The sequence below is a fragment of the Neopelma chrysocephalum genome, unplaced genomic scaffold (assembly GCF_003984885.1).
Source record: "Neopelma chrysocephalum unplaced genomic scaffold, ASM398488v2 Primary Assembly neopelma1_22b, whole genome shotgun sequence".
Taxonomy (NCBI): domain Eukaryota; kingdom Metazoa; phylum Chordata; class Aves; order Passeriformes; family Pipridae; genus Neopelma; species Neopelma chrysocephalum.
Genome location: NW_020897690.1, coordinates 4,266,929 through 4,290,836, shown reverse-complemented (window position 1 = coordinate 4,290,836; position 23,908 = coordinate 4,266,929). Strand labels below are relative to the sequence as shown.

Below are 23,908 nucleotides of genomic sequence, written 5' to 3'. Positions count from 1 at the left end.
TAATGCTAATACACTGCCTCTCCTTGCCCTATCCCAGCCCCAACCCCCCATGCAAAAGAGATGGTAGTTTTCTTCCTCATTTCAAATGTTCTAATTTATCAAAGGAATCATCAATAATTGCATGAAGGATTCACTTTAGTTATGCATGCCAAAAGTATATATAAAATCCCTGCTAATAAAATTTACAGATGATGCTGTAATTGGCAGCATGATTAATAATGATGACACTGTCATCCTACAGAACAGTTTCAGAAGCCAGGCCTGTTCAATCAAAACACGTACACATACAAATACATATTAGGTTTTGCTATCTTTGCACAATGCATGCAAGTAACTACAAGAATGCAAGAATGCTATGAAAAGCTGTGACACTGAAAATTATTTAGGAATTAGTGGACCATTGGTTTAATGTAAGCTTCTAGCATGATGCTATAAGCGGAAAGGTCTCATGCCAACTTTAGACAAGCAAGGAAGTAGCAAGCAATATAATGTTCTCCTTATGACACCGGAGAAACTAATTCTAGAATATCTACTTCCTGCATCACTGCCTACATTTAAACAAACAGTCACAAAGTGATTATAAATAGAAATAGAAGTTAAGTGGGGGAAAACTCCAAAACACTTAATAAATACCCCTTCTGTTTTGCTTATTGCCTTTGAGCTTGGGGCATGAGAAACTTAACAGGGAATAAAGGTGTGATTAAGGGACAAGTTAACTTAGAGAATTCCTATACAAAATCAAAAGCAATGACAACAAGTTATAGTCAAATTCAACAGAGAAACAAAGCACAATTTCTTCAGCAATTAATCTTTCACACAAGAGGAGCAGGTTCTGCAACTTTGGATATTTTCAGATCAAACCTGAATGTGTTTCTAGATGACAAAATTCAGTCAGATGCAAGAGGCTCAGTACAGAGCCAACTGGAAAAAACCCACCTACCTATGCAGTTTGTTTTATGTAGAAGGTCACACTCGCTGAGCTTAAGGCTTTTTCTGGGCTCAAAGTCTATAAGTACAATTTAAGTCTGAAAAATGTCATTGTGAGGTCAGCTATTTATTGTGCTTCCATGATGTCATGGAAATTTGTTCAGTCTGCAAATTAAAATATATTCTTCCTGGCTGTCAATACTGCAAAATCATCTTAGATTCTGAAAGTCAAATTTGGGTCTTTAGTTGGAGGTATGATTGATGATCTGATCTAAAATGTGTGTTGTAAGTATATATCAGAGAAACATCATTCTCTTCAGATTATGTCCTCATAATGCTATTGTCTGCACAAATGTAAGTAAATGCAGCATTTGGCTCTGTACTTCGAGCTTACTTCACAGGCATCATTCACAACAGGTGAACTGATTTTAAGAGTAGGGAGCAAGCAAAACTTGATTTTTTTTCCTTCAAGAGTACATTTGACTACAAGGATGCTCTGCTGCTCAGTAAGAAATTGCAGTTTTCATGTAGCTAGACTTTCACTGGAGATATACACATCAAGATCAATGTGATGTGTACTTCACGAAAAGATACTGAAATTAAATGAAAGCACTAAACTATGTATTTGACTTACCTAGCACACCTATATGTAGAGTAAAATGTATAAGGTAGTTTCTAGCACTTCTACTTCAGACTATTCAAAGTTGCAGATAAACTGTGTTGTAAAACTATTAGCTTAAAACTGGACCACCCAGAACAGATACATTATTACTGTTCTTTCAACTATAAAAAGCTGTGTCTAAATATTAGACACATGATTTTAACTAGATGAGAAATCAGGGCAACACTATAAATCTATTAATTGAGAAGAATAGGAACTGCCTGAATGGTATTAATTAAAAAACTGATCTAGTACCCAAGAACAAAAAATTCAAACACCAGGGAAAAAGCCTTCTGGATGCCAATGACATTTTGTTATACTGAGGAAATTTTATAGACTAACGCCAAAAAATTATTCTATAATCATGTATTCAAAGGTTCTGTCTTAAAGAAAAAAAAACACAACCACATAAAAATAAACCTCATCACATTACATGAAAACAAACTACTTTCATTTAGTATAGATAGTGTTATGGATTTGTCTTTTTTCCCACAGAGGGTTAACATAAGAAGAGGGAAAAAATGGTAAAATATGAAACTTGTTCTTTGGCTTCATCTTTCACATTCCCATATCATACTACAGCAGAAACTAATGAACTTGCTCATCTTCGAAAGCCCTTTTGCATGCTTCTTCCTTCACCTTAACTCTGATCCTCGCGGATTTTCCCTTATGTGTGTGCCAATTTTACTGGTATAAAATGTGCACTTTTATTAGTTGTGTTCTGATGATTTCTACTGAGAGATACTTAAAGCTTATACAAGTCAAAAACTATTTTATCACTTCTGAAGAAAACTAATAGGGCAGAGGCACTGAATGATAAGAAAGACCACTGAATTTATTTAATAATGCATGTCCATTTCACAAAAATGGCCTGTGTAATCCTTTTAAAAATAATAACCTGTTCATTTCAGACCTTGCACAATGCTTCTCTTTGTCCCTTGTAAGTCTCTCAAATGTCTTATTTTAAAGGAATATATAGTACTCCCGGAAGACATTTTCCCATTTCTATTCTCTTCAACTCCTGTGAGCCCTTGTTCTGTGTGATAAGGCAATCTCCTTCGGGATCTGAGCTGTGTAGTTTCGCACCACGAGTGACAAGGACTCAACTTGAATAACTGCTGTGCGCAGGTTGTAATTATGTCAGCTGGAGTGTTGAACAAGGGGACTGATTAATGTGAGCCCCAGCCCAGGCACAGTCCCTATCAAAACCTTCGTGCAGGCCAGCAGTGGGGATGGGTTAAAGCAGAAAGACAAAACATGCTGTATCGTCCATGATAGATGAATTGCTCCAACAGTCTTCAGGCAGATGTTCCAGGACAGTATAATATACAATTACTCTGCCTTATCACCTTCCCAGGGACAATAAAGCTTCCTCCTTCTATAGCTCATGTGAGTGAAGGCAAAATTAGTTTTACTTTTACAACACTGACTCACTTATCATGTTGCCTTGATTGTGCTTTTACAGCTAAAGAAAACACATATTCCACTCTTAAACTAAAAAAAAACAACCAAATGAACAAAAAAACACCACCAAAAAACCTCTGCATTCTTCACCTTTTAAATAAAACCAACTATTCCTTTGAATCTATTTTGCATCATAGTAACACAGTCCTTAAAGAGCTAATTCAGTTTGTGATTCTAGGGAACATAACTAACTTTAGAACAACTGTACCTATTCATAAGCTTAATGTTATATGTATGTATATGAAATTACATTAGTGAATCAAGTAAGAATGCACAGATAATAAAAAATACATAGGTTTGATACAAAAGATGCCTATGTGAATAACATGCCTTTAGTGACTGTTTTAACTAAGCACTCACTCTAAAAATGCCACAGTACTCTCGTAGAACAATTCTTTGAGAAGTCATTAACTCATATACCTCTTTAAAGGCCACAAGAGTTTACTGAATAACTATTATAAATAATCCAAGTATTTTCCAAAAAGTAAACAGAAATTAAGTAAATAACAGAAACTTAGGAAGACAACTGTATGTATTTGTTTCCTTTTTGTTATCAGATTGATGCAGTATTCTATATGTTTCAGGGCCATTTCCAAGAGTTTACAGAACAGCAGCTTGCTAACATGAGGTGAATAGCAAGAGAAGAATATAGTTCATAATATCCTGAAATCCTTCCTTTCTAGATACTGGATAGTTACAGATAAAGAAGCTGTGCTTTAAAGAAGCGAGTTGAGTCTAAATAGTTCTACTTGCACTCCAAGATGTATTGCTTTCAGTACTACACCTTCTTCAGCTATATAACAATGACATGATCTCAAAAAACAAAACAAAAATAATGCACCCAGAAGTGCATTTAGGGAGACACTTATTTGAAAGTCAGGTTTAAAAACAAAACCAGACTAAAAGAGTCAAGGCTGATTCTAATATCACTTAAGACTTCACACATATTTGAAAAATTCTACTTATAAGCATTTAATTCTCATGAAAGGTATTGGATGACTAGTCCATAAATGAGAGATGAGATTTTCTAAGGAGACTATGGGAATTAGGCACTGACATTGCACTTCAATGGAATGCAGGCTCTCAGCTTCTAAAACCTTCTTTGAGGTTTTAGCCATTAAACAGCATCACAGTCTCCTCGCAACAGTAAGGTTTCACCACAGTAGTACAGGCTTTCCCATACTCTGATGAAATGTCCTACATTTACGAAGCAAAAAGTAGCTCCAAAAAAGATGGTATGTTCCCCCTGCACAGCACACTGACCTTAGAGGGTGGCATGACGGAAATATGTTACACCATTCGCTGCATGGAGAAACAACAGAAAAAATGGTCTTGGCCTTGGAAAAATTAAAATCCAAGTATTGAGAAGGACATGATAATCAGAAAATAGGTAAAAAGAGTAGTGATAGGTGTGGGAGACAGGGTATCAGTAAAACAGAGTAGAAATAAGCTTCTGTTTAGATGCACTGTTGGGCATGGGAGTACTAGAAGGCAACCTAGTCTGTCCTCCATAACCATTCAAATTCCCAATACAACTAGTGGACATAAGAAAGAACTAATATAGGTATTGATATTTGCTTCAATTAGGCATCTTCTTTGTCTAAAGAAAGTGTAGATTGCCAATATGAAACATCAGGAGCTCTGCTCTGGATAATGAAACACTGCTGCTCCTAACTTTCTGGAAATTGAGGCACTATTCTACAAAGTAAAACTCCCAAGTTTTAGGCTGCCCTTATCTTGAGGAAGACTAATTCTGTTCTCCTCTATCCCAGAAAAGTATTATCTGGCATGAAATATCCTGTACCATCCCCTTTTTCTTGAAACTCTGCCATTAGACAGCCAGGAATTGCCAGGAACCAAAAGCAGATCTAATCCCTCCTTTCAGAATTGTTCTTCTGTTTTCAGCTACCTTCCTAGAGAATCCAAACAACAGGCTTTTAAACCCCTGTTCTGTGCACTTTCAGAGGAGAATCCTAAACAATAACTAGAATAAGGCTGCAGACAGCACTGCCATTATTAACTAAATGAATCTTGACTTGTCTAATATTCAGGCCTCTAACACATACCCAAGAATACAGGAATAGGGGCCTGTTTGCCTAAGAAGTGGACGAAAAGTCTTGAGGAAAAGATATGCATTTCCCCAGGACAGAGACTTCTGAGCATGCCTCAGTGATTTCATTCAGTTGTGTAAGAACTTGCAAACTCATTAGAGAGGAGAATAAAAAAAACAAAACAGAAAATCCAAAAGAAGTAGATGCTTTTGCATTTATGTCTTTTGGCATGATTTAAGGAGATCAAATTTGGGGTACTTGATCCCACAACTTACTTGCCTAGTTGAACTTTTTTTACTGTTCAGGATACAAAGTCTTGTGGAAGGTGCTACCAACTCCCCAGCTTTCCATTTCTCTCCTACGAAGCAAGTACTTCATGACTGGCAGAGAATCATCGCTTCACTGAGGACATGGAGGTGATGTAATTAACATCAGTGGGGCCAGGACTTTATCCACTGTCTTTGTTTTTGATTTATAGTATCGACCCCATGAGAGTACACACTATCCAGCCAGTGAGATCTGACTCCCAACTGAGCTACGGAACAGAGATGTTTAGATGGAGAGAGGCTTAGTTATAATCCTTTCTGTTACAGTACTCCTGCCATGCTATTGGTGAACTGAAACTAAAAATGGGCACTTCAGAGCAGGAAAAGAAAATAAAGATTCTCCTGATGCTGTGTTGTAGACTTCTGAGGGAAAAGAGATCCAAACAAAAGAGGAAGCCAAGAGCAGATGCGGGTGGACAAGAACTCAGGTAAAACAAACAAATGCTGTATTTGTCTTTTAGAATACAGTTCTGCTATCTAGTGCACTAACAGAGCTATCCATTACCCAATACTGTATACTCATCCCTCACCTTGCACAACCACCAGAAAACACACAGCCATTCCAAAAAGCTGCACTTGCCGGCCTTGTTTCGGCTGATTGACTGACTTGATGTTACTGCATTTAAACACACTGGATAGGAGACATCTGCTTTGCCCTCACAAGGGCTCAGATTTAGGACTTTCCTCTGTAGTCTGACACAGACTTGAAAAAATCTGGTACAAATTCCTTTATCTTTGAAAAATTTCTTCTACTTGAAAGTATTTTTACTACTCTTCAAAATGACTATATTTCAGCATACAAAAATCAATCAGCTAAATACTATATAACTGTGCTATAATTTATTAGTGCTGATCAAAATCTTAAAGACTAGTAATTAAAATTCAAATTAAAATGTGATGAAAGTCACATTTAGTCACCTAAATGAAGAGGTTGAATTTCAAATAGGTACAGAGCCACTGGACACCATGTGAGATGAGAATTTGTGGATGCTCAGTATCACTAATAACATGTAAAAGAACTTGGCATTTTTTCAAACTTTGCTTCTTTTTCTCAAGTAAACACATCTGTCTAGACCTATGAATATGTCAGTTGATCAGTGAATGACTTATAGAAAACAGAAAAAGTGCCAAAGAAAGTATTTGTGGAATAATATCTCCATAGTGGGAAGCTTCTTCCTATTCACTGACTAAGAAATGTCAGTGGTCTCAATCTCTTGGGTAAATAATAATCTCTTTTATGAAGATTAATACAGATATTTGTGTGTGTTCTCTTTATCCTTAAAAAATGCCTTTAAATTTTACCTTTACAAAGGACCTATCCTGACAACTTGCAACAAACTGTTGATTTGGGACTCAAAACATTGATACATCAACATTGTACCAACTGAAGCACGAAATCATCCTATGGGTTCTTGCCCTGTTCACTAAATCTCTCAATACAGTAACAGCAGCTCCCGAACAATGTCCCTTCAAGATAATCCCTTTCAAGAAAACATGGCTGTGCTGGGTGGTGAGGCTGGATTTTAAGAGAGAAGAATGCATGACAGCTGAATTCTGACTGCCTATTCCTCACTGTTGCTCCTTTCTTCGTCCACCTCTTTCAGGAAACATGAACTTAAATTATCTCAGCTATTACTATAGGCTGTCAGTTTTCACTGAAAGTGGCCAACAGCTTAAAAAGTTATTAAAGAAACGGACAAAAGATGAGTGGATGGGCTGGCACAGCTCTTTGCATAAGTTAGGGACATCAGCCTAAAAAACAATCGACGTCAACTTATTTATAAAAACTGCCTTTTTGAATTAAAGATAAATCTTTTTTCCCTGAAACAAAAACAAATTACTAATGGCTTTTTATATGTAAAAATATCTATAGCAGATATCTCCAAAATTTGCTAATGGAAATGGCTCTCTGTATTTTACCAAGAGCTTGTTAACAAAAAGATGTAGGAAATACCACATTTTTCTAATGAAAAATCATCAGAATTTAAGAACTGATTTTAATAATCACAATACCTTCTAAAACTTCAAAATTATTTGAAGTATTGTTTGCCCTGTGTACTGTACATGCAAAATTTCAACAGAAATGTTTTGAGGAAGCTCATTATGAGATGGCATTCCATGTGGGATTTCTAGCAGAACAAATTACGTCCTAGACTGCAGTTGTTAGAGAGAATCCATAATCATCTTGAACAAGGATTGAAGGAGCATGCATGGAAGTTACAAATATAAAACAATAAATACCATATTTTAAGGAGTACTAGTAATATCACAATGAACCCAGAGGATGCTGTTCAGGCACTTTATGACATCACTAGAACCACTTGATGTATTTAGAGGATTATAACACAAAAAATTTTACAGTACTATGAACTGCAGAGTATCTAGTTTTGTGTGTTTTAAATTATTACATTACTAAAAATATAAAATGATAGCAATGCTGAAGAACACCAAAAGAATAATTATTAAGAAGTACATATATATGTATATGGACCTATATTCTAGGAACCACAGTAAGATGGGCAGTTTGCCTAAGTGGAAGGAAAGCCAAACTAGGACTAGACTAGAGGTCAGTTGGCCTGAGGTCAGAGCAACCTGCGGCTGTGCTACCAGCCCTGGGAGCACCAGGGAGATCTGGGCTGGCTTTGAGAGTCAAAAGTCACTTTGCAACCTCCTCTTTACTTTAGGAAGGATAAGCAATTTGTTGTCAGGCTATGAACAGAAGCACCTATTCATTATCCCTCCCAGTTCCCACTACCTTCCTATTTCAGTGCATTTACAGAAGGAGGTGGGCAAACATCAAGGAATGTGTCCACTCCAATCCTTTGACCCATGGGAGTGGGAAAAAGGAGAATAGTGTTGCATCAGCTTGTTTCTCATGGCACACTATATCTCAGCATTCTAACTTGTCAGGGGAAGATGAGAAGTGCTGTACAGACCTCATCCTTTCTCTGAAGACATAAAATGAGAAGAAATTGCTTTGACCTAAGGCATCCAAGAATGCAGAAGAACCTTTTTCATATATATATTTCTCCCCTTAATTATTTTTCCATTATTAAAAGAACACATTTTAAAAGACATTAAAAGACAAAATTCAGGTACATATGGTATGCAACAGGTTAAAGACAAAAGCCAAATAAACAACCCAAATATAAAAGACAAATTTAATGAAAACTACTAAACACCACTTTTAACTTTTTTAATAGCCAGAAAGGAAGCTAGAAACTAAAATGGCTAGAAACTAAAATGCTAACTGACCACCACATCGCACGTGCGAGTATCTTTGAGATTTTTTTAAAATGGTGTTAAAGACAAAAAGAGAGAAGAAATTGTAACACCACAGCAGCACTCTATCGCTCGTAATAATAAAACTGAGGGCTTTATATGCTGGCTTATATAAAGCAAGTCCCTAAGAAGTCTCATGACTTATGAGAATAAAGTAGAGTACCATTACAGCAGGGACTGCAAAATGGTTTTAGGGAAGGTGAGCTGTTGTATACCAAATGGCCTGTCTTCCCTATGCCATATTTTCCTATGGACAAGGCATCACCTCCCAGCAGCTCAGGAAAGAGAAAAAGCAACATGCAAACCTTGAGACAAGCTCTCCTTGTTACTGGCCAACATTAAGCAGCCGCTTTGAACCCATGGGTTATGAAGCAACATCATGGGAACTCCGAACTCCCAAATCTCTGATGCATCTGTCTGCAAAGCAAAGAGCTGAGGTTCTCAGAGATGAGCTTTCAGCCCACATGGGTTCCCCATCACAATGGGGAGACAGTGGCCAGGAGCATCAGCCTTCCAAATCCCGGGTGCTGATTCTGCTCTAGAGCCTCAGTCTCGCCATATTGTATTGTGGCCCCTGGAAAGGACCCTCCAGCCACACTGCGGAGGTGCAGGCCTGGTGCACCAAACCCACACTTCTACTACACAAGTAGGGAACCTTGTGGTGATGGCAGAGGCTTTAGCATCTGTGTTTCCAAAGTGCCTCAACGTACTGTGCTAGAAGAATTTGGGCAGAAGCTGGTACAGAGACAAGGACAACTCTGCTGGAATGTGCAAGCAATTTTATTTAGCTTCAGTAAATCAGGAGTTTTTAACAAATATTTATTTGGAAAACTGTTCACCATTTCTAATGCATTAAAAGTATCTAAGTAACAAGTTTTTCTCAAACACAAAAGCTCTGTCTTTTCTTTCTTCCTTCTTCCTTCTTTCACTCTCTATTCAGCAATTCTTTTCTCTCTCTCATTTTCATCAAACTTTAAATGGAAAAAACCTTTCCCTTTCTCTTCCTCACAGTACACTGCTTTCTGGAACCACTCCAAAACAGAATTTTCTTTCTGTCCCTTCCCCAGACTTTAATCTGTTTTGTATGTCACATATGAAGGAGGAAGAGGGAAGGTTGTCACAAAGACAGCATTAATATAGAAACTTTTTTTATATGGTAGTGGCGGTATAGCCTGGAGAATAAACCCAATACAACACAGCAGGCTCATGTCTATCAATTTCATTTTGGAGGTCTGTAACACCACCAAAATATTTTCAGATTGCTAACTAGCTGACATGTACTTGGCTGGTAGTTAGCAATAATAATAATAATTCCTTGCAGATTTTACCACCCCCAAAGATAGCTTTGGCCCTTTTATAATGACTGGATTGAGGATTAAGGAATGGTAAAGGAAACAAACAAATCTATTTATTTATTCTCTGCTAACAGGCAAGAGCAAAGAAAACATATATAGTTTACTTAGCCTTTTTTAAAACATATTTTCCCTAAAAGGATCACTATGATGCCAATGATTATTTTTAGAACAAACTATTCTAACAAATGAAAGTTTACTTGTAGATGTAAAACAAGATCTTCACTGTCCTTTTGTTTTAGAAGCACTGTAAGAACAGGAAATTACAAATCTTTTTTGCTACTTCAAGCTATATTAAGACCATAGCCTTGCCATTCATCTTGAGGTTAGTACTAAGACTTTATTTAATATCAAAATACAACTTAATTAAGATTGTTTTAGTTTGAAATATATGCTCGTGTTCCAGACTGATAAACATTAATGAACTATATATTAGAAATAAATATAATGTATTTATGATAAGATATTTATGCTCCTTAAGAAAGAGGAATAGATAAGACAGTGATGATTACATATGATAGGGAAAAAGAAGTGTGAGGTTCTGGGTTAAGTGTGTTGGACACTGATTCAAAAAAAAGAGCATCAGTACGGCAGGGAAGAGGTTGCATAAGAAAAATAGTTTAAGGACAAAGCCCAAATTGAACAGCAAGGGGAAGACAGTACTGAAAGAAATCAGCTTGATAATGCTTTTGCAGAACTTAAACCAAAGAGTGAACAAACTCGCAGAGTGTTGAGATACAATCATGACAGGCCATAACAGAGAGATGGCGTCAGAAGCTGAAACTAGATAGTAATTTTACATTGATATCAAAGTAGCTGCATGTCCCAGTAGCATTAAACTCAGCAGTCACCCCTGAGATTTAGCAGAGCACTGAGGCTTAAATAGATCACTTAAACGTTGTTCTTCAAAGGACTCAATCCAAAATGAGCCTAGAATACTATTATCAATGCTTGGAATTGCATCACCCGTTTAAAGGTACTTGGGCAGATCCTTAAAGTCCCAAATCTGATGGTTCAGCGTTACCATGAGAATCACAGATCCACTGCATTAAAAAGGCAATTTTTAATTTCTCTTATTTACAGTGGCCACAGGGAAAAACCTCAATCATCAGGAATAAATTAATAAATAAATAGAAAGAAAAAAAACAACAAAAGAAGCTTGAGTAATCAATGCTCATGGAATTACTGATGGATTTCCCTAACTTAAGGAGTAAGTATTATTCATTAAAATTAGTAGAAGTCCATACTACCCTTCTACCAAATAGAGTGCATTTACTATGCTATTAATTACAAATATGGAATGCAAAGGACATCACAAAATGATTACAGTGTTGCATGCTGTGCCAAAGCCTCTTAATATGGCAACTACACTGCGGACCATAGTCACCAAGTCTACATATGTCAATGCATATGTGTGTGCACATACATATATGTCTTCATTAGAGAAACAATTGTTTCCTAGTAAGCATACATTCTCTTAAGCAGTCCATGCAGTGACATTGGACAGGGACAGCTCTGAGAGAGGGAGTTTGAGCTCTTTTATACACTGTCACCAACACCATTTGCCAAAACTGCAGAGACAGGATTTCTCAGTCAGTGCAGACAGCATACACCTGTCCAAGCAATGGTCATATCATTAATTGTGAGTTCTCTGGTTCTGTGAGTTTGAATTACATCTGGTCAAGTTGGTTTACCTGACAGCTGCTCTGTATTGTGCACTATTACAACATTGCATATTTTCATCCTGAGTTTACCATATAAACTATTTCCTATAACTGAGGTGATGATAAAATGTTTTATTATGCCACAGAAACATCATAAAGAGAATAACTCTGACCATTGTTTTGTATGCCATGTATTCACTAGAATAAATAGTTTTTGTAATTATATCTAAATTTTATTTCAGATTATTTTTATGTACTTAAATGCTACAGCATATTTTATTCCAGATTAACAGAAATATTTCCAAATATTTTATCTGAATGTTTATTAAAAAATAAGGAGTGAATAATATTCTATGGAGTTTGCATTTGGGAACTATGACCATGCACTGATAGAATGTTTCTCTAAACTTCTATCTTCATTTGTTTATAAGTCTGCTAGCACAAGGCACTGGATATCCTCAACTCATGCTGCTTAACACAACAGAAGCTGAAGCGCTTCCTGAAGGCCCAGTTTGTTCTATTACATACATGCATTATTTTCCTTAGCAACTTTGTATTCATACAAAGTACATGCACTTTTTATTTTAACCATTCTGCCTTTGTGATATATATAAAAAAGTGTTTTTCCCCAGTGTAGTGGTGGTTGCCACCTGGAATCCTCATCAGCCTACACAGTTTTATAACCTTATTTCTTATATATGCATGTTAAATTTCACTGGTTACAAAGACCATATTAATGTTAATATTTTAATGATAAATTTTTTCATCATTTTATGTAGATTTTGCCTTAACAGCCTTTCAGTTTTGCTATGAATTAGTACATATGGTAGTACATGAGGTACATACCTCATCTGTAACGTAGCCCCTAGTTACCCTTGATATAACTAGGGAATAGTGCCCAGCTGATGCAATCATACCTAAACGTTATTGAATGCACCAAAATAAACAGAGAGAAAACACTTATTTTGCACATTCTTATGATTTGGGTGCAAATCCTGGAGTGTATTATAAACTGGTCTTTACAACCTATGAACAGATACTATAAGTCAGAGAGAAATAGGAACTCCCTAGGGATGCTGTCCAAAAAAAGAAAAGTAGCCCCTGTGGAGTCACTCCCCCTAAGTCATGCTGCTGCTGCTGCTGAAAATATGCAATGAATCCTTCAGCAGTTGGAATTTCAGATGCCATACTCACTTACAGAATGTTGTCTAATTATTTTATTATGCATAATAAATGTAAAATATTTATTTTAGCTTACATAATTATATTAAAAATGTATGCTATTTATTCACAGTCTTGTAAGACATCCTTCACAAGTCATATACCTTATAGAAAGGAATGAATGCTGTTTTGCTGGCCTGGCTGTTTGTTTTCTACACCTTCTTATCTATGTCTGAGCAACATCCCTGGATATTGCCCTCCATTCCTTTGCTTCCCCTCACTGTCATGAGTCTTCTGTGCAAAACAGACCGTACAGTGGAATCCCAGAGAAATTAAAGTAATTTTGTTTAATTACAGCAGAGGGATGGCACAAAGCACATTAACATTACACCTGTCCCACACTCTCATGGTCAAAGTGGTAGCAATACTCCCTCCCTCTGCATCACAAAACTATGCCAGTGCTCCTCCCGAGGCCTGTATTTCAACAAACTTGACTGTGTGAGTAAAGTAGGGTTCTGACTTTCGCATGCCCCCACCATGTAATTCAGATCCATTTTACAATGAAACATCCCCCTCACACACACCATGAACATAAATTGCCTGAGAAGCTGTGATAGTTACACAGAAAGTCAGGACGAGTAGGAGTTAAATTTGAAGCTTTACATATGACTAAAATGAGATTTCCCATTCATAATTTAGACCCATGCACAAAACCAGTCAAGTTTTTGAAAATGCTGTATATCTGCATCTCTCATTGACATCATCAGACTTAAAAGAGTTTTGCACTTCTGCAATCAGGTCAAATTCAGCTACCTAAATATGTTGCGGGTTTAGAAAGTTTGGCCACAGACTATACAACCAACAGATTTAGAAATCTGTTTACAGGTGCCGCTCGTTTTTGGGATGTTATACAGCTCCTCATTACTTACTGTGTCCATTATCAAATGTAAACAGTATTGTCAGTATAACTGTAGGATCGTGTCATCTGAAAAGTTCAGACACATAACACATTTTTTTGGTTAAATTACTAAGAAATATAAAATAAGCATTGCATATGTAATGGTGGTGCAGGGCCCTGTGAGACCAATTCTGTACTATAAAATTAAGTTGAACATTAATTAAGAGTGAATGAATATTTTTGTATGACAAAGCACACTGACTTAAGAATGGAGAGACATGCTGTGTGATTTGAAAAAGTAAATGCAAAGGAAAATTTTGCATATTTTTAATTAAATAGGGAAAACCTAGGTTCAAAACACAAACGTGAAAAAAATATAACCGAAACATTTAAGGTGTAAATTTTTGTATTTATGAATACCTATATTATATTTTTGTTCCTTCAAAAGGAATTAGATTTTATAACCTAGACTGAAAATATAATTTTAAATGATATTTTTTACTTGAAGTTGCATACTACTGTATAGAACAGCAGATGTTCATTTCTTTTTTATCGATATACAAAAAAATTAGACAAAAATAAGTATCAAGTGGTCACAGTACAAGCTCTAGAGATGAAAGGTAACATTTTTTCAAAAGTATTGAACTATAGCCATAAGCATAGATTATAAAAGCAACTTGGTAAAACAAAGTGAGGAAAATCTCTCATTTTTTTGGGGAATATGCATATTATAGAGAATATATAATTTGTGAGCTAAAAATGCTAGGTTAATTTATTAATCACTTCAGAAAACCACAGCCCTTCATGTCTTTTTCTTGTAAAGAAGAGAATTTCTCATTACATGTGTTATATAGGGAATAAATTCCACTTTCTGTTCCATGCAGCCATAATCACTTTTCCCCACAGTATCTTACAGCCTATTTCCCTTAAGTTTATAAAGTTTATAACAGTTCCTAAATTTAGATTAGTTTCTTCTAATAGCCCTTTTTCTGTACTTCTAGCCAGCGTTAGCTAGCCTTTCACTCACTAAACTGGTAAGAGTTTTTGCAGGATGATTATTCACAATTTCAAGCTGAGGAAATGAAAAGCTTGAAATCAAGAATCTCCAAGAACAGTCTGAGCACCGACAAGCTTGACAGGAATAATTAAAATACCCTGTATTTAGACATTGTTTTAATTCAAGTGTCTCAAACTACAGAATAGAGACATAACTTCATCTATCAGTGAAAGGTGGCTTTAAGAATACTCTCCTCCATATCCCGACACAAAAAGAGGAATACTCACCTCGCTGAAACTGTAAGGGTCATTAAAGAGTCTGCAGTTGCCAAGCAACACTAAACAGCAACATCTGAAATAGTCTGGATGAACTTACAGTGCAAGGTCTGAGCTGAAAGCACCACAAGACCTCAACCACCAGACATGGGGATGAATTTTATCACTAGGTCAGCAGATTTTAAAATCTTCATTTAATATTTTTTGTAGGTGACATTTGCAAAACTACGTACCATCTGCTGAACTGGTGCAAACCATATTATTTACAGCATTGCTAATTCCTTTCCATTGAAACAGATAGTACTGGGTGAGTTGACCAGGAGGCAACATATGATTCCCTTAAAATTGTATTTTAAAATAAAGAGACATTTGGATAGAGAGAAAAATACATATACTTGTATACAGCCAACAAGGCTGGCTAATATCCCAGGACTGTGGAAACTGGCAGGCACAAGCAGGACTGCTGAGCTAATAAATACAACAACCCCTCTATGGGTTACTCTGCAGCTACACAGAGTGCCTCACTGCCTCTATGAGCTTGCAGCAGCACAGCTCTGATTCCTGCATCCCTGCCAGATGTTTTTCAGCTGAGCTCAGAACAAATTTCCTGCATAATCAAAGCTTCATCAGCTGGTATCTGTAGAGATCAACCTCCGAAGATTAGGTCAAAATTGGCCTGAGAAGGATGGAAACTAACATCCTATTGCCATGAAACATTTATTTTTCAATAATATAGAGGCAGGGCATACTCAGATATTTCTTGTTAATTATCTTTCATTCAATAGAGCATTTAGTTATTTTGTCATACTGAGTGAGGGAATTGCATCCACTCATTGCATGTGCATAACAAACCTCAAACTGATTCACATCTACAGTGCTTCCAGTCTCTAGGGTCCTCAAGCCAAGGAGCTCAAACCCACTGTAACCCACATCTCATTACCTAGTCCTGTAATAAGACTATTCCTGCCAATTGGGATGGTTCATTAAAGTGGATGACTGCAAGATTAAGCCTTCTCAAACACACAGCATTTAAAGATAGCGCTTCTTTTACCTTCATTGCATCACATCATGTCACACTACTGCTTATTTGCTCTCACTTCACTGAACACAGACCTTTTAACACAACTGCTCTGACCACAGAAAATCACCTCTCATTTTTAGATGACTTCCTGAAGCTGACAGAAACATTTCCATTTATTAAAAAAACCCAACAAAAACAAAAAAGAAAGCAGGCAGACTCTTAAGGTAGCAGCACAGAATAGAGCCCCGCCCCCTAAAGGTTATCAAATTCAGTTCTCTGCAATTCTAGAGAGTGATTTAATGGGTGCTCAATACAGAAAAGTTCACAGAACATTTGGCCCCCATGCACAAAATAATGCAACAAAAAGTTTTGCACAGAAACTGCATGATCACTGCAGAAGCTTTCTGTTTTCTGTAAAGTAGCTCATAAATAGCGTAAAATCCTAGGCTTTGTTATATAGTCTTGTTTTAGGAAACTACATTAAAACTGACACTAAAGGAACATTACAATTGTGTGTTCAGCATGAAAAGAAAATAAAAAATGCTATAGTGGTATAATCAAATTTTTAACTTTCTCTGCTTGCGTGCATGCCTCACAACACATACATCTAATCATGTGTCATTTATTAAATATAATGTTAAATTTTAAAAAACTTTTTGAACATCCACTGTTGCGAATTGCCCATAAAAAACTTCAGTGGATTCCTTTATAGTACACATAGACTAGCTACCTCACTGCCAGGTATTAAAAGTATTCAAGATTGTAGAAGAAGCATTTAAGAGTGAAGACTCACCCAAGAAGCAATATGAGATCATTTAATAAGTAGTCTATAATGAACCAAAGACACAGGGGGTAAACGACAGAATCATGTGATTTTTGAGAATTTAATCTACTGCCCTAACAGGATGGGTTTTAGCGGTGCAACATGGGAGGCTTTGCCATGGAACCAACCCTAGGGTCAACTTTCATCCAAATACCCTGGGCTGGCAAGGAGAAGGAAAACTGGAGCAAGCCTCTGCAGAACTGTAACTAGCTCCAGTGGCTTCCTGTTCTAATAAGTGTCTGGTGAGCATTTAGGCTGCTAAGTCTTTTAGAGAACTTTTCCTTTCTTGGTGAAATGGCTTCAACTCAACCGAGAAAAATTCCAGAAGCGCAATTGATTTGAAAAGGCGATGCAGATAAGTGGCCTCACCATGGAGAATTTTAACAGACACTAGAGCAGCTGTGAAACAAACACTCAACATTAGCACTGTAGTGTTACCACTAAAAGGTTTCCCATCATTTGTTTTTCTTTATAAAGTAATACCTAAATACTGAAGACTAAGTTTTTAAATGCAGCTCCTAATTTAATATGCAATTACTGCTGCCCTGATGGTGTTTTAATGGCAATATATTTTTATTGGTGACTTCAAATGAACCTCATCTGATCACCTTAACCCTTCTCTCATCATGCTTTGGTTAATGACTCATTACCTGTAGTCACACCAGGGACATCTGTAAGGCTTTTCTCCAGTATGGACACGCTTATGTCGTGTCAGATGCGATTGCGTTGTGGAAGCGAAGTTACACTCATCACATTTAAATGGTTTCTCTCCTAGAAGTTGACAAGAGAAGCATTATCAGTTTTCATCAACAGAAAAGGAAGACAAGTTCAAATTTCTGGCATATTCCTTGAGATAGCTTTTATTCTGTATATATACAGCAAAGACAAATACAAAATAAATTTCCAAATAAAATGTACTAATTGAAAAATATGACATATACTCATCAGTATCCAACTCACTTCCCATGTGGTATTACACAGCAGAAAAAAGGAGGAGAAAGAACTGCACTGAAACAGAGTAACCATGTTACTGGTCATATTTCATGAAAATATAACCAGGCATTCTTCTCACCCTGCACTTTCTGTTAAAGTTGGGTCAAGAACAGCCCTGAAAACAACACTGTTGAAGACAGAAGGTGAAAAATCAGACTAATGCTTGTATTCAGAACTTGCTCAGAAAGGAACATCTCTAGGTAGAAAGCGTCTTTGTCTCCAGTCATAGATTTTTAATCTTATCCTTTAAATAACATAAATAAACTAGGACTGAGAATATGAACCAGAATTCAGTGCTCCATTCCCCTCTTGTGCCTGCTAGTCTTCTGCCCTTGTGAATCTTTTCTGAACAGTAGGCCAATTTTCAGTAGAAGGACTTGAAAGATTAATGAAAAAAAATCAAACAAAAAACCAACAACCAAACCTAGACTAGGACAATAATATTTTTAGAAGACTAAAATCCAATCTCTGCTGACTGTGCAACTAAACTGAAAATTTCTATGAGATTACTAATTGAAGAAAACTAAAAATCTCTAGTGTCTAATTTACTATGTGAAAAGAGTACTTTTCCTTCCAGTGGAAGGGTCTACCCCTTAGAGGGTACCAGATCCACACACTGTGATGCCTAGTTATGAACCTGCATCCCATTTTTCCAACTGGTTGTCCCAGAAATATTCTGGCACATAGTTACCATATAGGGAGGAAACAGGTTTCTTTTTGTATGCAAAAGACTAAAGGCAGCTCCTAACTTAGATGATCTTCTCTGCATTGTGCAAGCCTTCAGAAGTATTTATCCTAGAGACTTCATAAGGATTAAGAAGTCTGGACAAAACTCCAAGGGACAAGACACGTACCTTGTAGAATATTCAGCGCTCTACAACTGGCAGTATCAAAACTGAACCCTAAGCCTATTAGCAGGTACAATGTGAAGCTTTTCAGACTGCCAGAAGACACACCACCAGCACAAGACTATCAGTAAAAGTGGCCTGCAATCAGTAATAAAAGGCCACTCCCAAATGGCCATGCCTCCAAGCCAAATTTTTCAAGCCTGTTTATAGCATGAGACACTCAAGACTTCAAAACAAACTTTGCCAGAATATCTGCCAGAGGAGAGCGAGAAATCCGTATTTTTCATTCTTGGAGACTGTTGGGGTTTTCCCTCTCAAGGGAAAAAGATATGCAAGGTCCTCAAGGCCTGAAAAGCCTATCCTGCTGGACGAAAGGACAACAGAGCAGCTTCTGAAAGCTCCATAAAGAGTTGGAATAATTGCTTTTAGCAGTTGCTGGAGAGAATACCAGCCACTGTTTTTCATTTATTGTTTCATGGGACAAGGAAAGGTGAAGGGGCAGGACACAAAGCTGAAGCCTCTACGCTGGACAAATTGAGACTGCTAGAAAGTATGTCTTTCCTGCCCCAAATGGGGTTTTCTTGTCAGACCTTGACACTCCGCTCTGGAGAAGCTGATTCTCCCAGCAGCTTGAATGGTACTAGCTACTTCAATTAAACTCTCTGGGAGGCCATAGACTCCCTAGCAACGTAACCTGTTCTTGAACTCAAGATTTCTTGTTCTGATTTATTTCATCATCTAGTATTAAAGAAGATAGCAACATTTTCAAGCCTAAGTAGAAAAGCCACAGGTATTTGAGATAACATACATATTTATTTTAACTGCTTTAATTTAAAATGCATTAGAACCTTGCCAACTTGCCCCCCTGGAAAAAAGGCAGATCTGAACTGAAAGTAGATTTTTAGTTTGCCATTCAAGGGAGAACGGATCAAGTAAAGGTTTATTGCTGTGCAGGGCCAGTGGGGCTGTGAGCCAAGCAAGTGCCCATTGAAGCCAGGAGGGCTTGCAAATTCCATCAAGACCATAAGAAAAATTATAATCCTTGCCCACTGCTCCAGGAAGTTTCTCCTTAGGAAAGCTTTGAGGCTAACTGCTCCTTTCAAGTGGACTACGTGTAAATCCCACCTGACAGAAAATACATCACAGCAGCACCACAAAACAAAAGCCAACCAAACCGGGAGGAAAAAAGACAGTCTAGCATAGCCTGTAATTCTTAGTAGCTGCACATGGGAAACAGTATCTTTATGGAAAATTAACCAGGTTGATAAGTACAGTTGAAAAAATCTAAGAGACAACTAGGTATTTCTTTGGGTTGGGGGATGTTGAAGACTATATTATCTGTAGTAGGAGTACTTTTATTTATTTGTTTATTTATTAAAGTTTTCCACAGACCTACTTATTCAAGTATTTTTTGTCTTCCCTATCTTTGGGCCAGAATGTTTCTTATAAGCTTTTGTGCCCCAATTTTCCTTCCACTCTTCATGCCCCCAGACATTTCAGGCAATAAAAATATTTTTTTTAATATGAGCTGCCATTAAAAATTCCAGGACTCTTCTTTACCTCCAAACAAGTTTCTAATTCATACAAAATTAAAATAACACAAAAAAAAATCAATATTGACAATATTTTTTAAAAAATAAAAAACATATGTAAAAACTATAAAATAGTGTATTCAAAAATGTATAAGGACAAAATCTACTTATTTGAAGACCAATAAAGGTAAAAAACCCCAAACCACCCTACCCTCCCATTACTATTACAGAAGACTTGTCTGTGCCTTACCATGAAAAAAAACGATAGGTGCGCCAAAACGACCCAATAGTCAAGAAGCTGTGTGTGGAGGGGAAAAAAGTAAGGATATGCATTCCAAGATCAAGGACCCACTTTCTGGGCCTTTATTTTGTTTTTAATATGAGTACTTTCAAAAAGCTTAATTTCCTGACCATGGGATCACAGAAGAAATGGGTTTGCATTTTTGACAACACTGCAACCAACTTCTGAAGTGCGTCAGTTGTTTAAGTCACCTAACATGAAAAATCTGAGTTCCAACAATCAAAGTTTGTGAAAGCAAATGATAAAAGGGTCAGTTCATGGTGTGCACAAGACTATAAAAGCATTTATTAAAGCTGCTGCTAACCAGTAAGCCTTGTCAGCTCTACCCATTCTGTTCTTCTTAAACCATGTCTAAAGTTTTCTTTTTCTCTTGCCACTAGACAATTTCTTTGAGGTAGGAAGAAAGTTTTAAAAACCTCAGGTTTTTGGCGTCTTTTCTGGTCAAAGGTTTGCTATAATCAAGTTCTACATTCTGCTGCAAATGTTGGCGTAAATGGAAAAGAAAAACCAACAGAGATGCTCTTCAAATTTCACTTCTTCCCTTGCTGAAAAGAGCAATAAGTCTCCTTACTGTGCTACATTTTCTGTGGTATTCAACGTTATAATTTTTTTAAACTGTGGAGAGGAAGTTGAAGAGAAGAGGCTACATTATACATTGAATTCAATGCCGAGTAATACAACTACACATTAAAGTCAAAGAGCAGTTCACATGAGAAATAGAAACACAAAGTGAGTCACTCATCTGGATAAAAACACATATATTATTAAATTTTCTTTCTTTATTACATTGACCTATAAATGTCTTGAGAAGCACAGGATTGAAATGAGCGAGCAGAAGTAATCATACAAACAGTGATCTGTACGATATAAGCCACCATCTTCAAAAATTCATGAAAATATTTGAACAAAGACACGATCTTCTTAAGCAGCTCCATAAGTTCATGGTGACTGCCACACAAGTGCTGTGCACAGTAGGTGTACTTACCTGCTAACACTCTACTGCTGTAATGTACTTCTATCATGCCCAGGAAGATCCCACCACAACCAACACATGAGAAGCAAGTGTAGACTGTCATTGTGTAGAAGATGAGGATGGGGTTTTTGCAATTTGCAGGAGTACTAACCAACATTAAAAAAGGGATTTCATGCAAGAGAGCACAGGCTGTTATTGATCAGCACTCTTGGACTGAGCCAGTTACTACAGCACAAAATGGAAGCAACATGTTGAAGAATGGAAAACTAGAGTGATACCAAAAGACAAACAAAGGAGGAGAACAGAACAATAAGAGCACAAAGAAAAGACATTTTAAAATTATTAAGTGTTTCCATGTTTGCATTTCAAGCCAGAAATAATTACCCTTGCTTGTTTTTGCTCTCTTATGTAATTTCCTAGTTGATCATGGTTAAGGCAAAATATTAAAATTATGTGATATTATATGCTTCTTTCGTGTATGTGTGTTTGTATTTTTGGTGGCTGATTTAGAAGGTATTCGCTAAAATTTGCAACGTTATTTATTTATCTTCCTATCTTCAGGCAGATTTTCTTACTGGAACAAAATATGACTCAAAAGCACTTGCTTCAGGATGACTCAAAAGATGAAATTTTTTATTCCCAGTCTTGTTGAGACACCATAACTATGGCATATACGTTCTTGCAGCACCGCAAGCTGTCCCTTATTTACCACATAGCACTGGCTGATACTGCAAGCGGTCCAAGTTTCTTCAGACAGTTTATCACAGCCTAGGCAGCCACAAGTGTCTATTGTAAAGCATTCGACAGACAGAGATGTAAGTATTCTTTACAGTGTGATAAAATTCCAGTCAAACTCTGGACCACTCCAAGTTGCCATTGCTTCAATTCACAAAATAGAAGATCAGGTCATGGATATTTACGTAGCCAGTAAAAGACTTGCAGAATTCTATAGACAGATTCTTTCAGAATAGGACTGTAAGAATGTGCATTCAGATGATTAAATAATGACAGAACATTTTCCCAGGACAAAATCAGTCAAGGACTTTGCTTATTCTGTGTTCAAAGTGTGCATTTCTCACAGGACCATGCCAGTCACTAAGAACATAACATACTTAACACTGAATAAAAATGTCAACTGGTAAAACACCAGAAATCTTGACAGGTCAAATTATTTGTTCCTACTTTACAGTTGAGAAAGCCTCTATCAAGGAAATCTGCATCATGTTTGCAAATACATAAGTACAAACATTTTTCAAGTTTTAAAACTAATGGCTTTTTCTTTCAGTTTAATATTCCTGTACTTCTTTTCATTTAAAAAGCAAAAACATCTCTTCAACGGATAACATCCTATTTACCAAACTAGTCCCTACAGTTTGCTCCAAGAGTGACCAAGGGCCAGATTCTGTCATTTTTTTCACACCAAGTTATACTTCTTGCTCCCTTTAATATTCCCAAAGAAAATGCATCTTTCACTAGATAAAGGTATTTCTCCAGGTAGATACAAATAATCTCATCTAAAAAGAGAACAACAGAGTAAGAAATACCAGAATCAGGAGTATCAAAAGTCTAAATGGTTGATCCTACAGGCAGTCCTCTCTTGTGTCAAATATCTAACAGCAGCTGAACATTTCTCTGGGGTGTCAGGACATCTCAGGCCTTGAGGCTGGGATGAGAGTAGGCTTGTTAAGTTGGTTAAGACTCCCTAACTACATGTGAGGATTTGCTCATTTGCCCTTGAATGAAGGGTCTCTGACAGGTGATAGAAGTAAATCTTGGATTGGAAGATGTTCTATGTCAGCCCCCTAGACAGCTTGTACTACAGTAGGGAATTATTTAAGCTATTTAGACTATTTTTGATACCTATCCCTTTCAAACCTGATTGTAATTTGCTTTGGCATTCTGCTTGGGGAAAATTGTGCCAACTGGAGACAGAGGAAAAAAAAAGGTACTAAAAGGAGTGCATGCAGCTAATGACTGAGATAGAGTTGAGCACTGGGTGAAAATACAAGGGAACCCATGTAAGTGCAACAATGCAGGCAAAGGTGGATTGTGTCATTCTCCTTGAAACAAATAGAAGCTACAGATAATTTTTCTGCTAAAGAATCTTCTCTGATTGTTTGTGCCACAGAGGCAGATAAATGCCAAAAAGATAGATCCCTCTGCCTCTGAGATACTGTCCTGTATAGTTATAAAGTTAATAGCAAAGTAATAACGAGTCTCCAGTCCTGACATAAAATATAAAGTTATGCTTGCTAGATGCAAGCTTCATGATCTATAACCTGTAAATCCCTGTGATCATAGCACAAGAAGTCTCTACCACACTGGCAAAAGAAGGGCAAAATGCCTTCAAAAACCTAGA

At 36.8% G+C, this 23,908-nt stretch overlaps 1 protein-coding gene and 1 long non-coding RNA gene across 5 annotated transcripts in view; one reads left to right on the top strand and one right to left on the bottom strand.

Moving 5' to 3' along the window:
* Positions 1-23,908, bottom strand: part of ZNF407 (zinc finger protein 407) — a 338,348-nt gene that overhangs the window by 110,835 nt on the left and 203,605 nt on the right. For all 4 annotated transcript variants that reach the window (XM_027678430.1, XM_027678459.1, XM_027678450.1 and 1 more), the window contains exon 7: positions 17,553-17,673. In XM_027678430.1, the coding sequence (XP_027534231.1) occupies positions 17,553-17,673 (121 nt within the window). The remainder of the gene's footprint in view (positions 1-17,552; positions 17,674-23,908) is intronic.
* Positions 977-17,014, top strand: LOC113965291. The gene is made up of 3 exons (XR_003533490.1): positions 977-1,179; positions 5,697-5,857; positions 16,984-17,014. It is a non-coding gene; the product is annotated as an uncharacterized LOC113965291 (long non-coding RNA).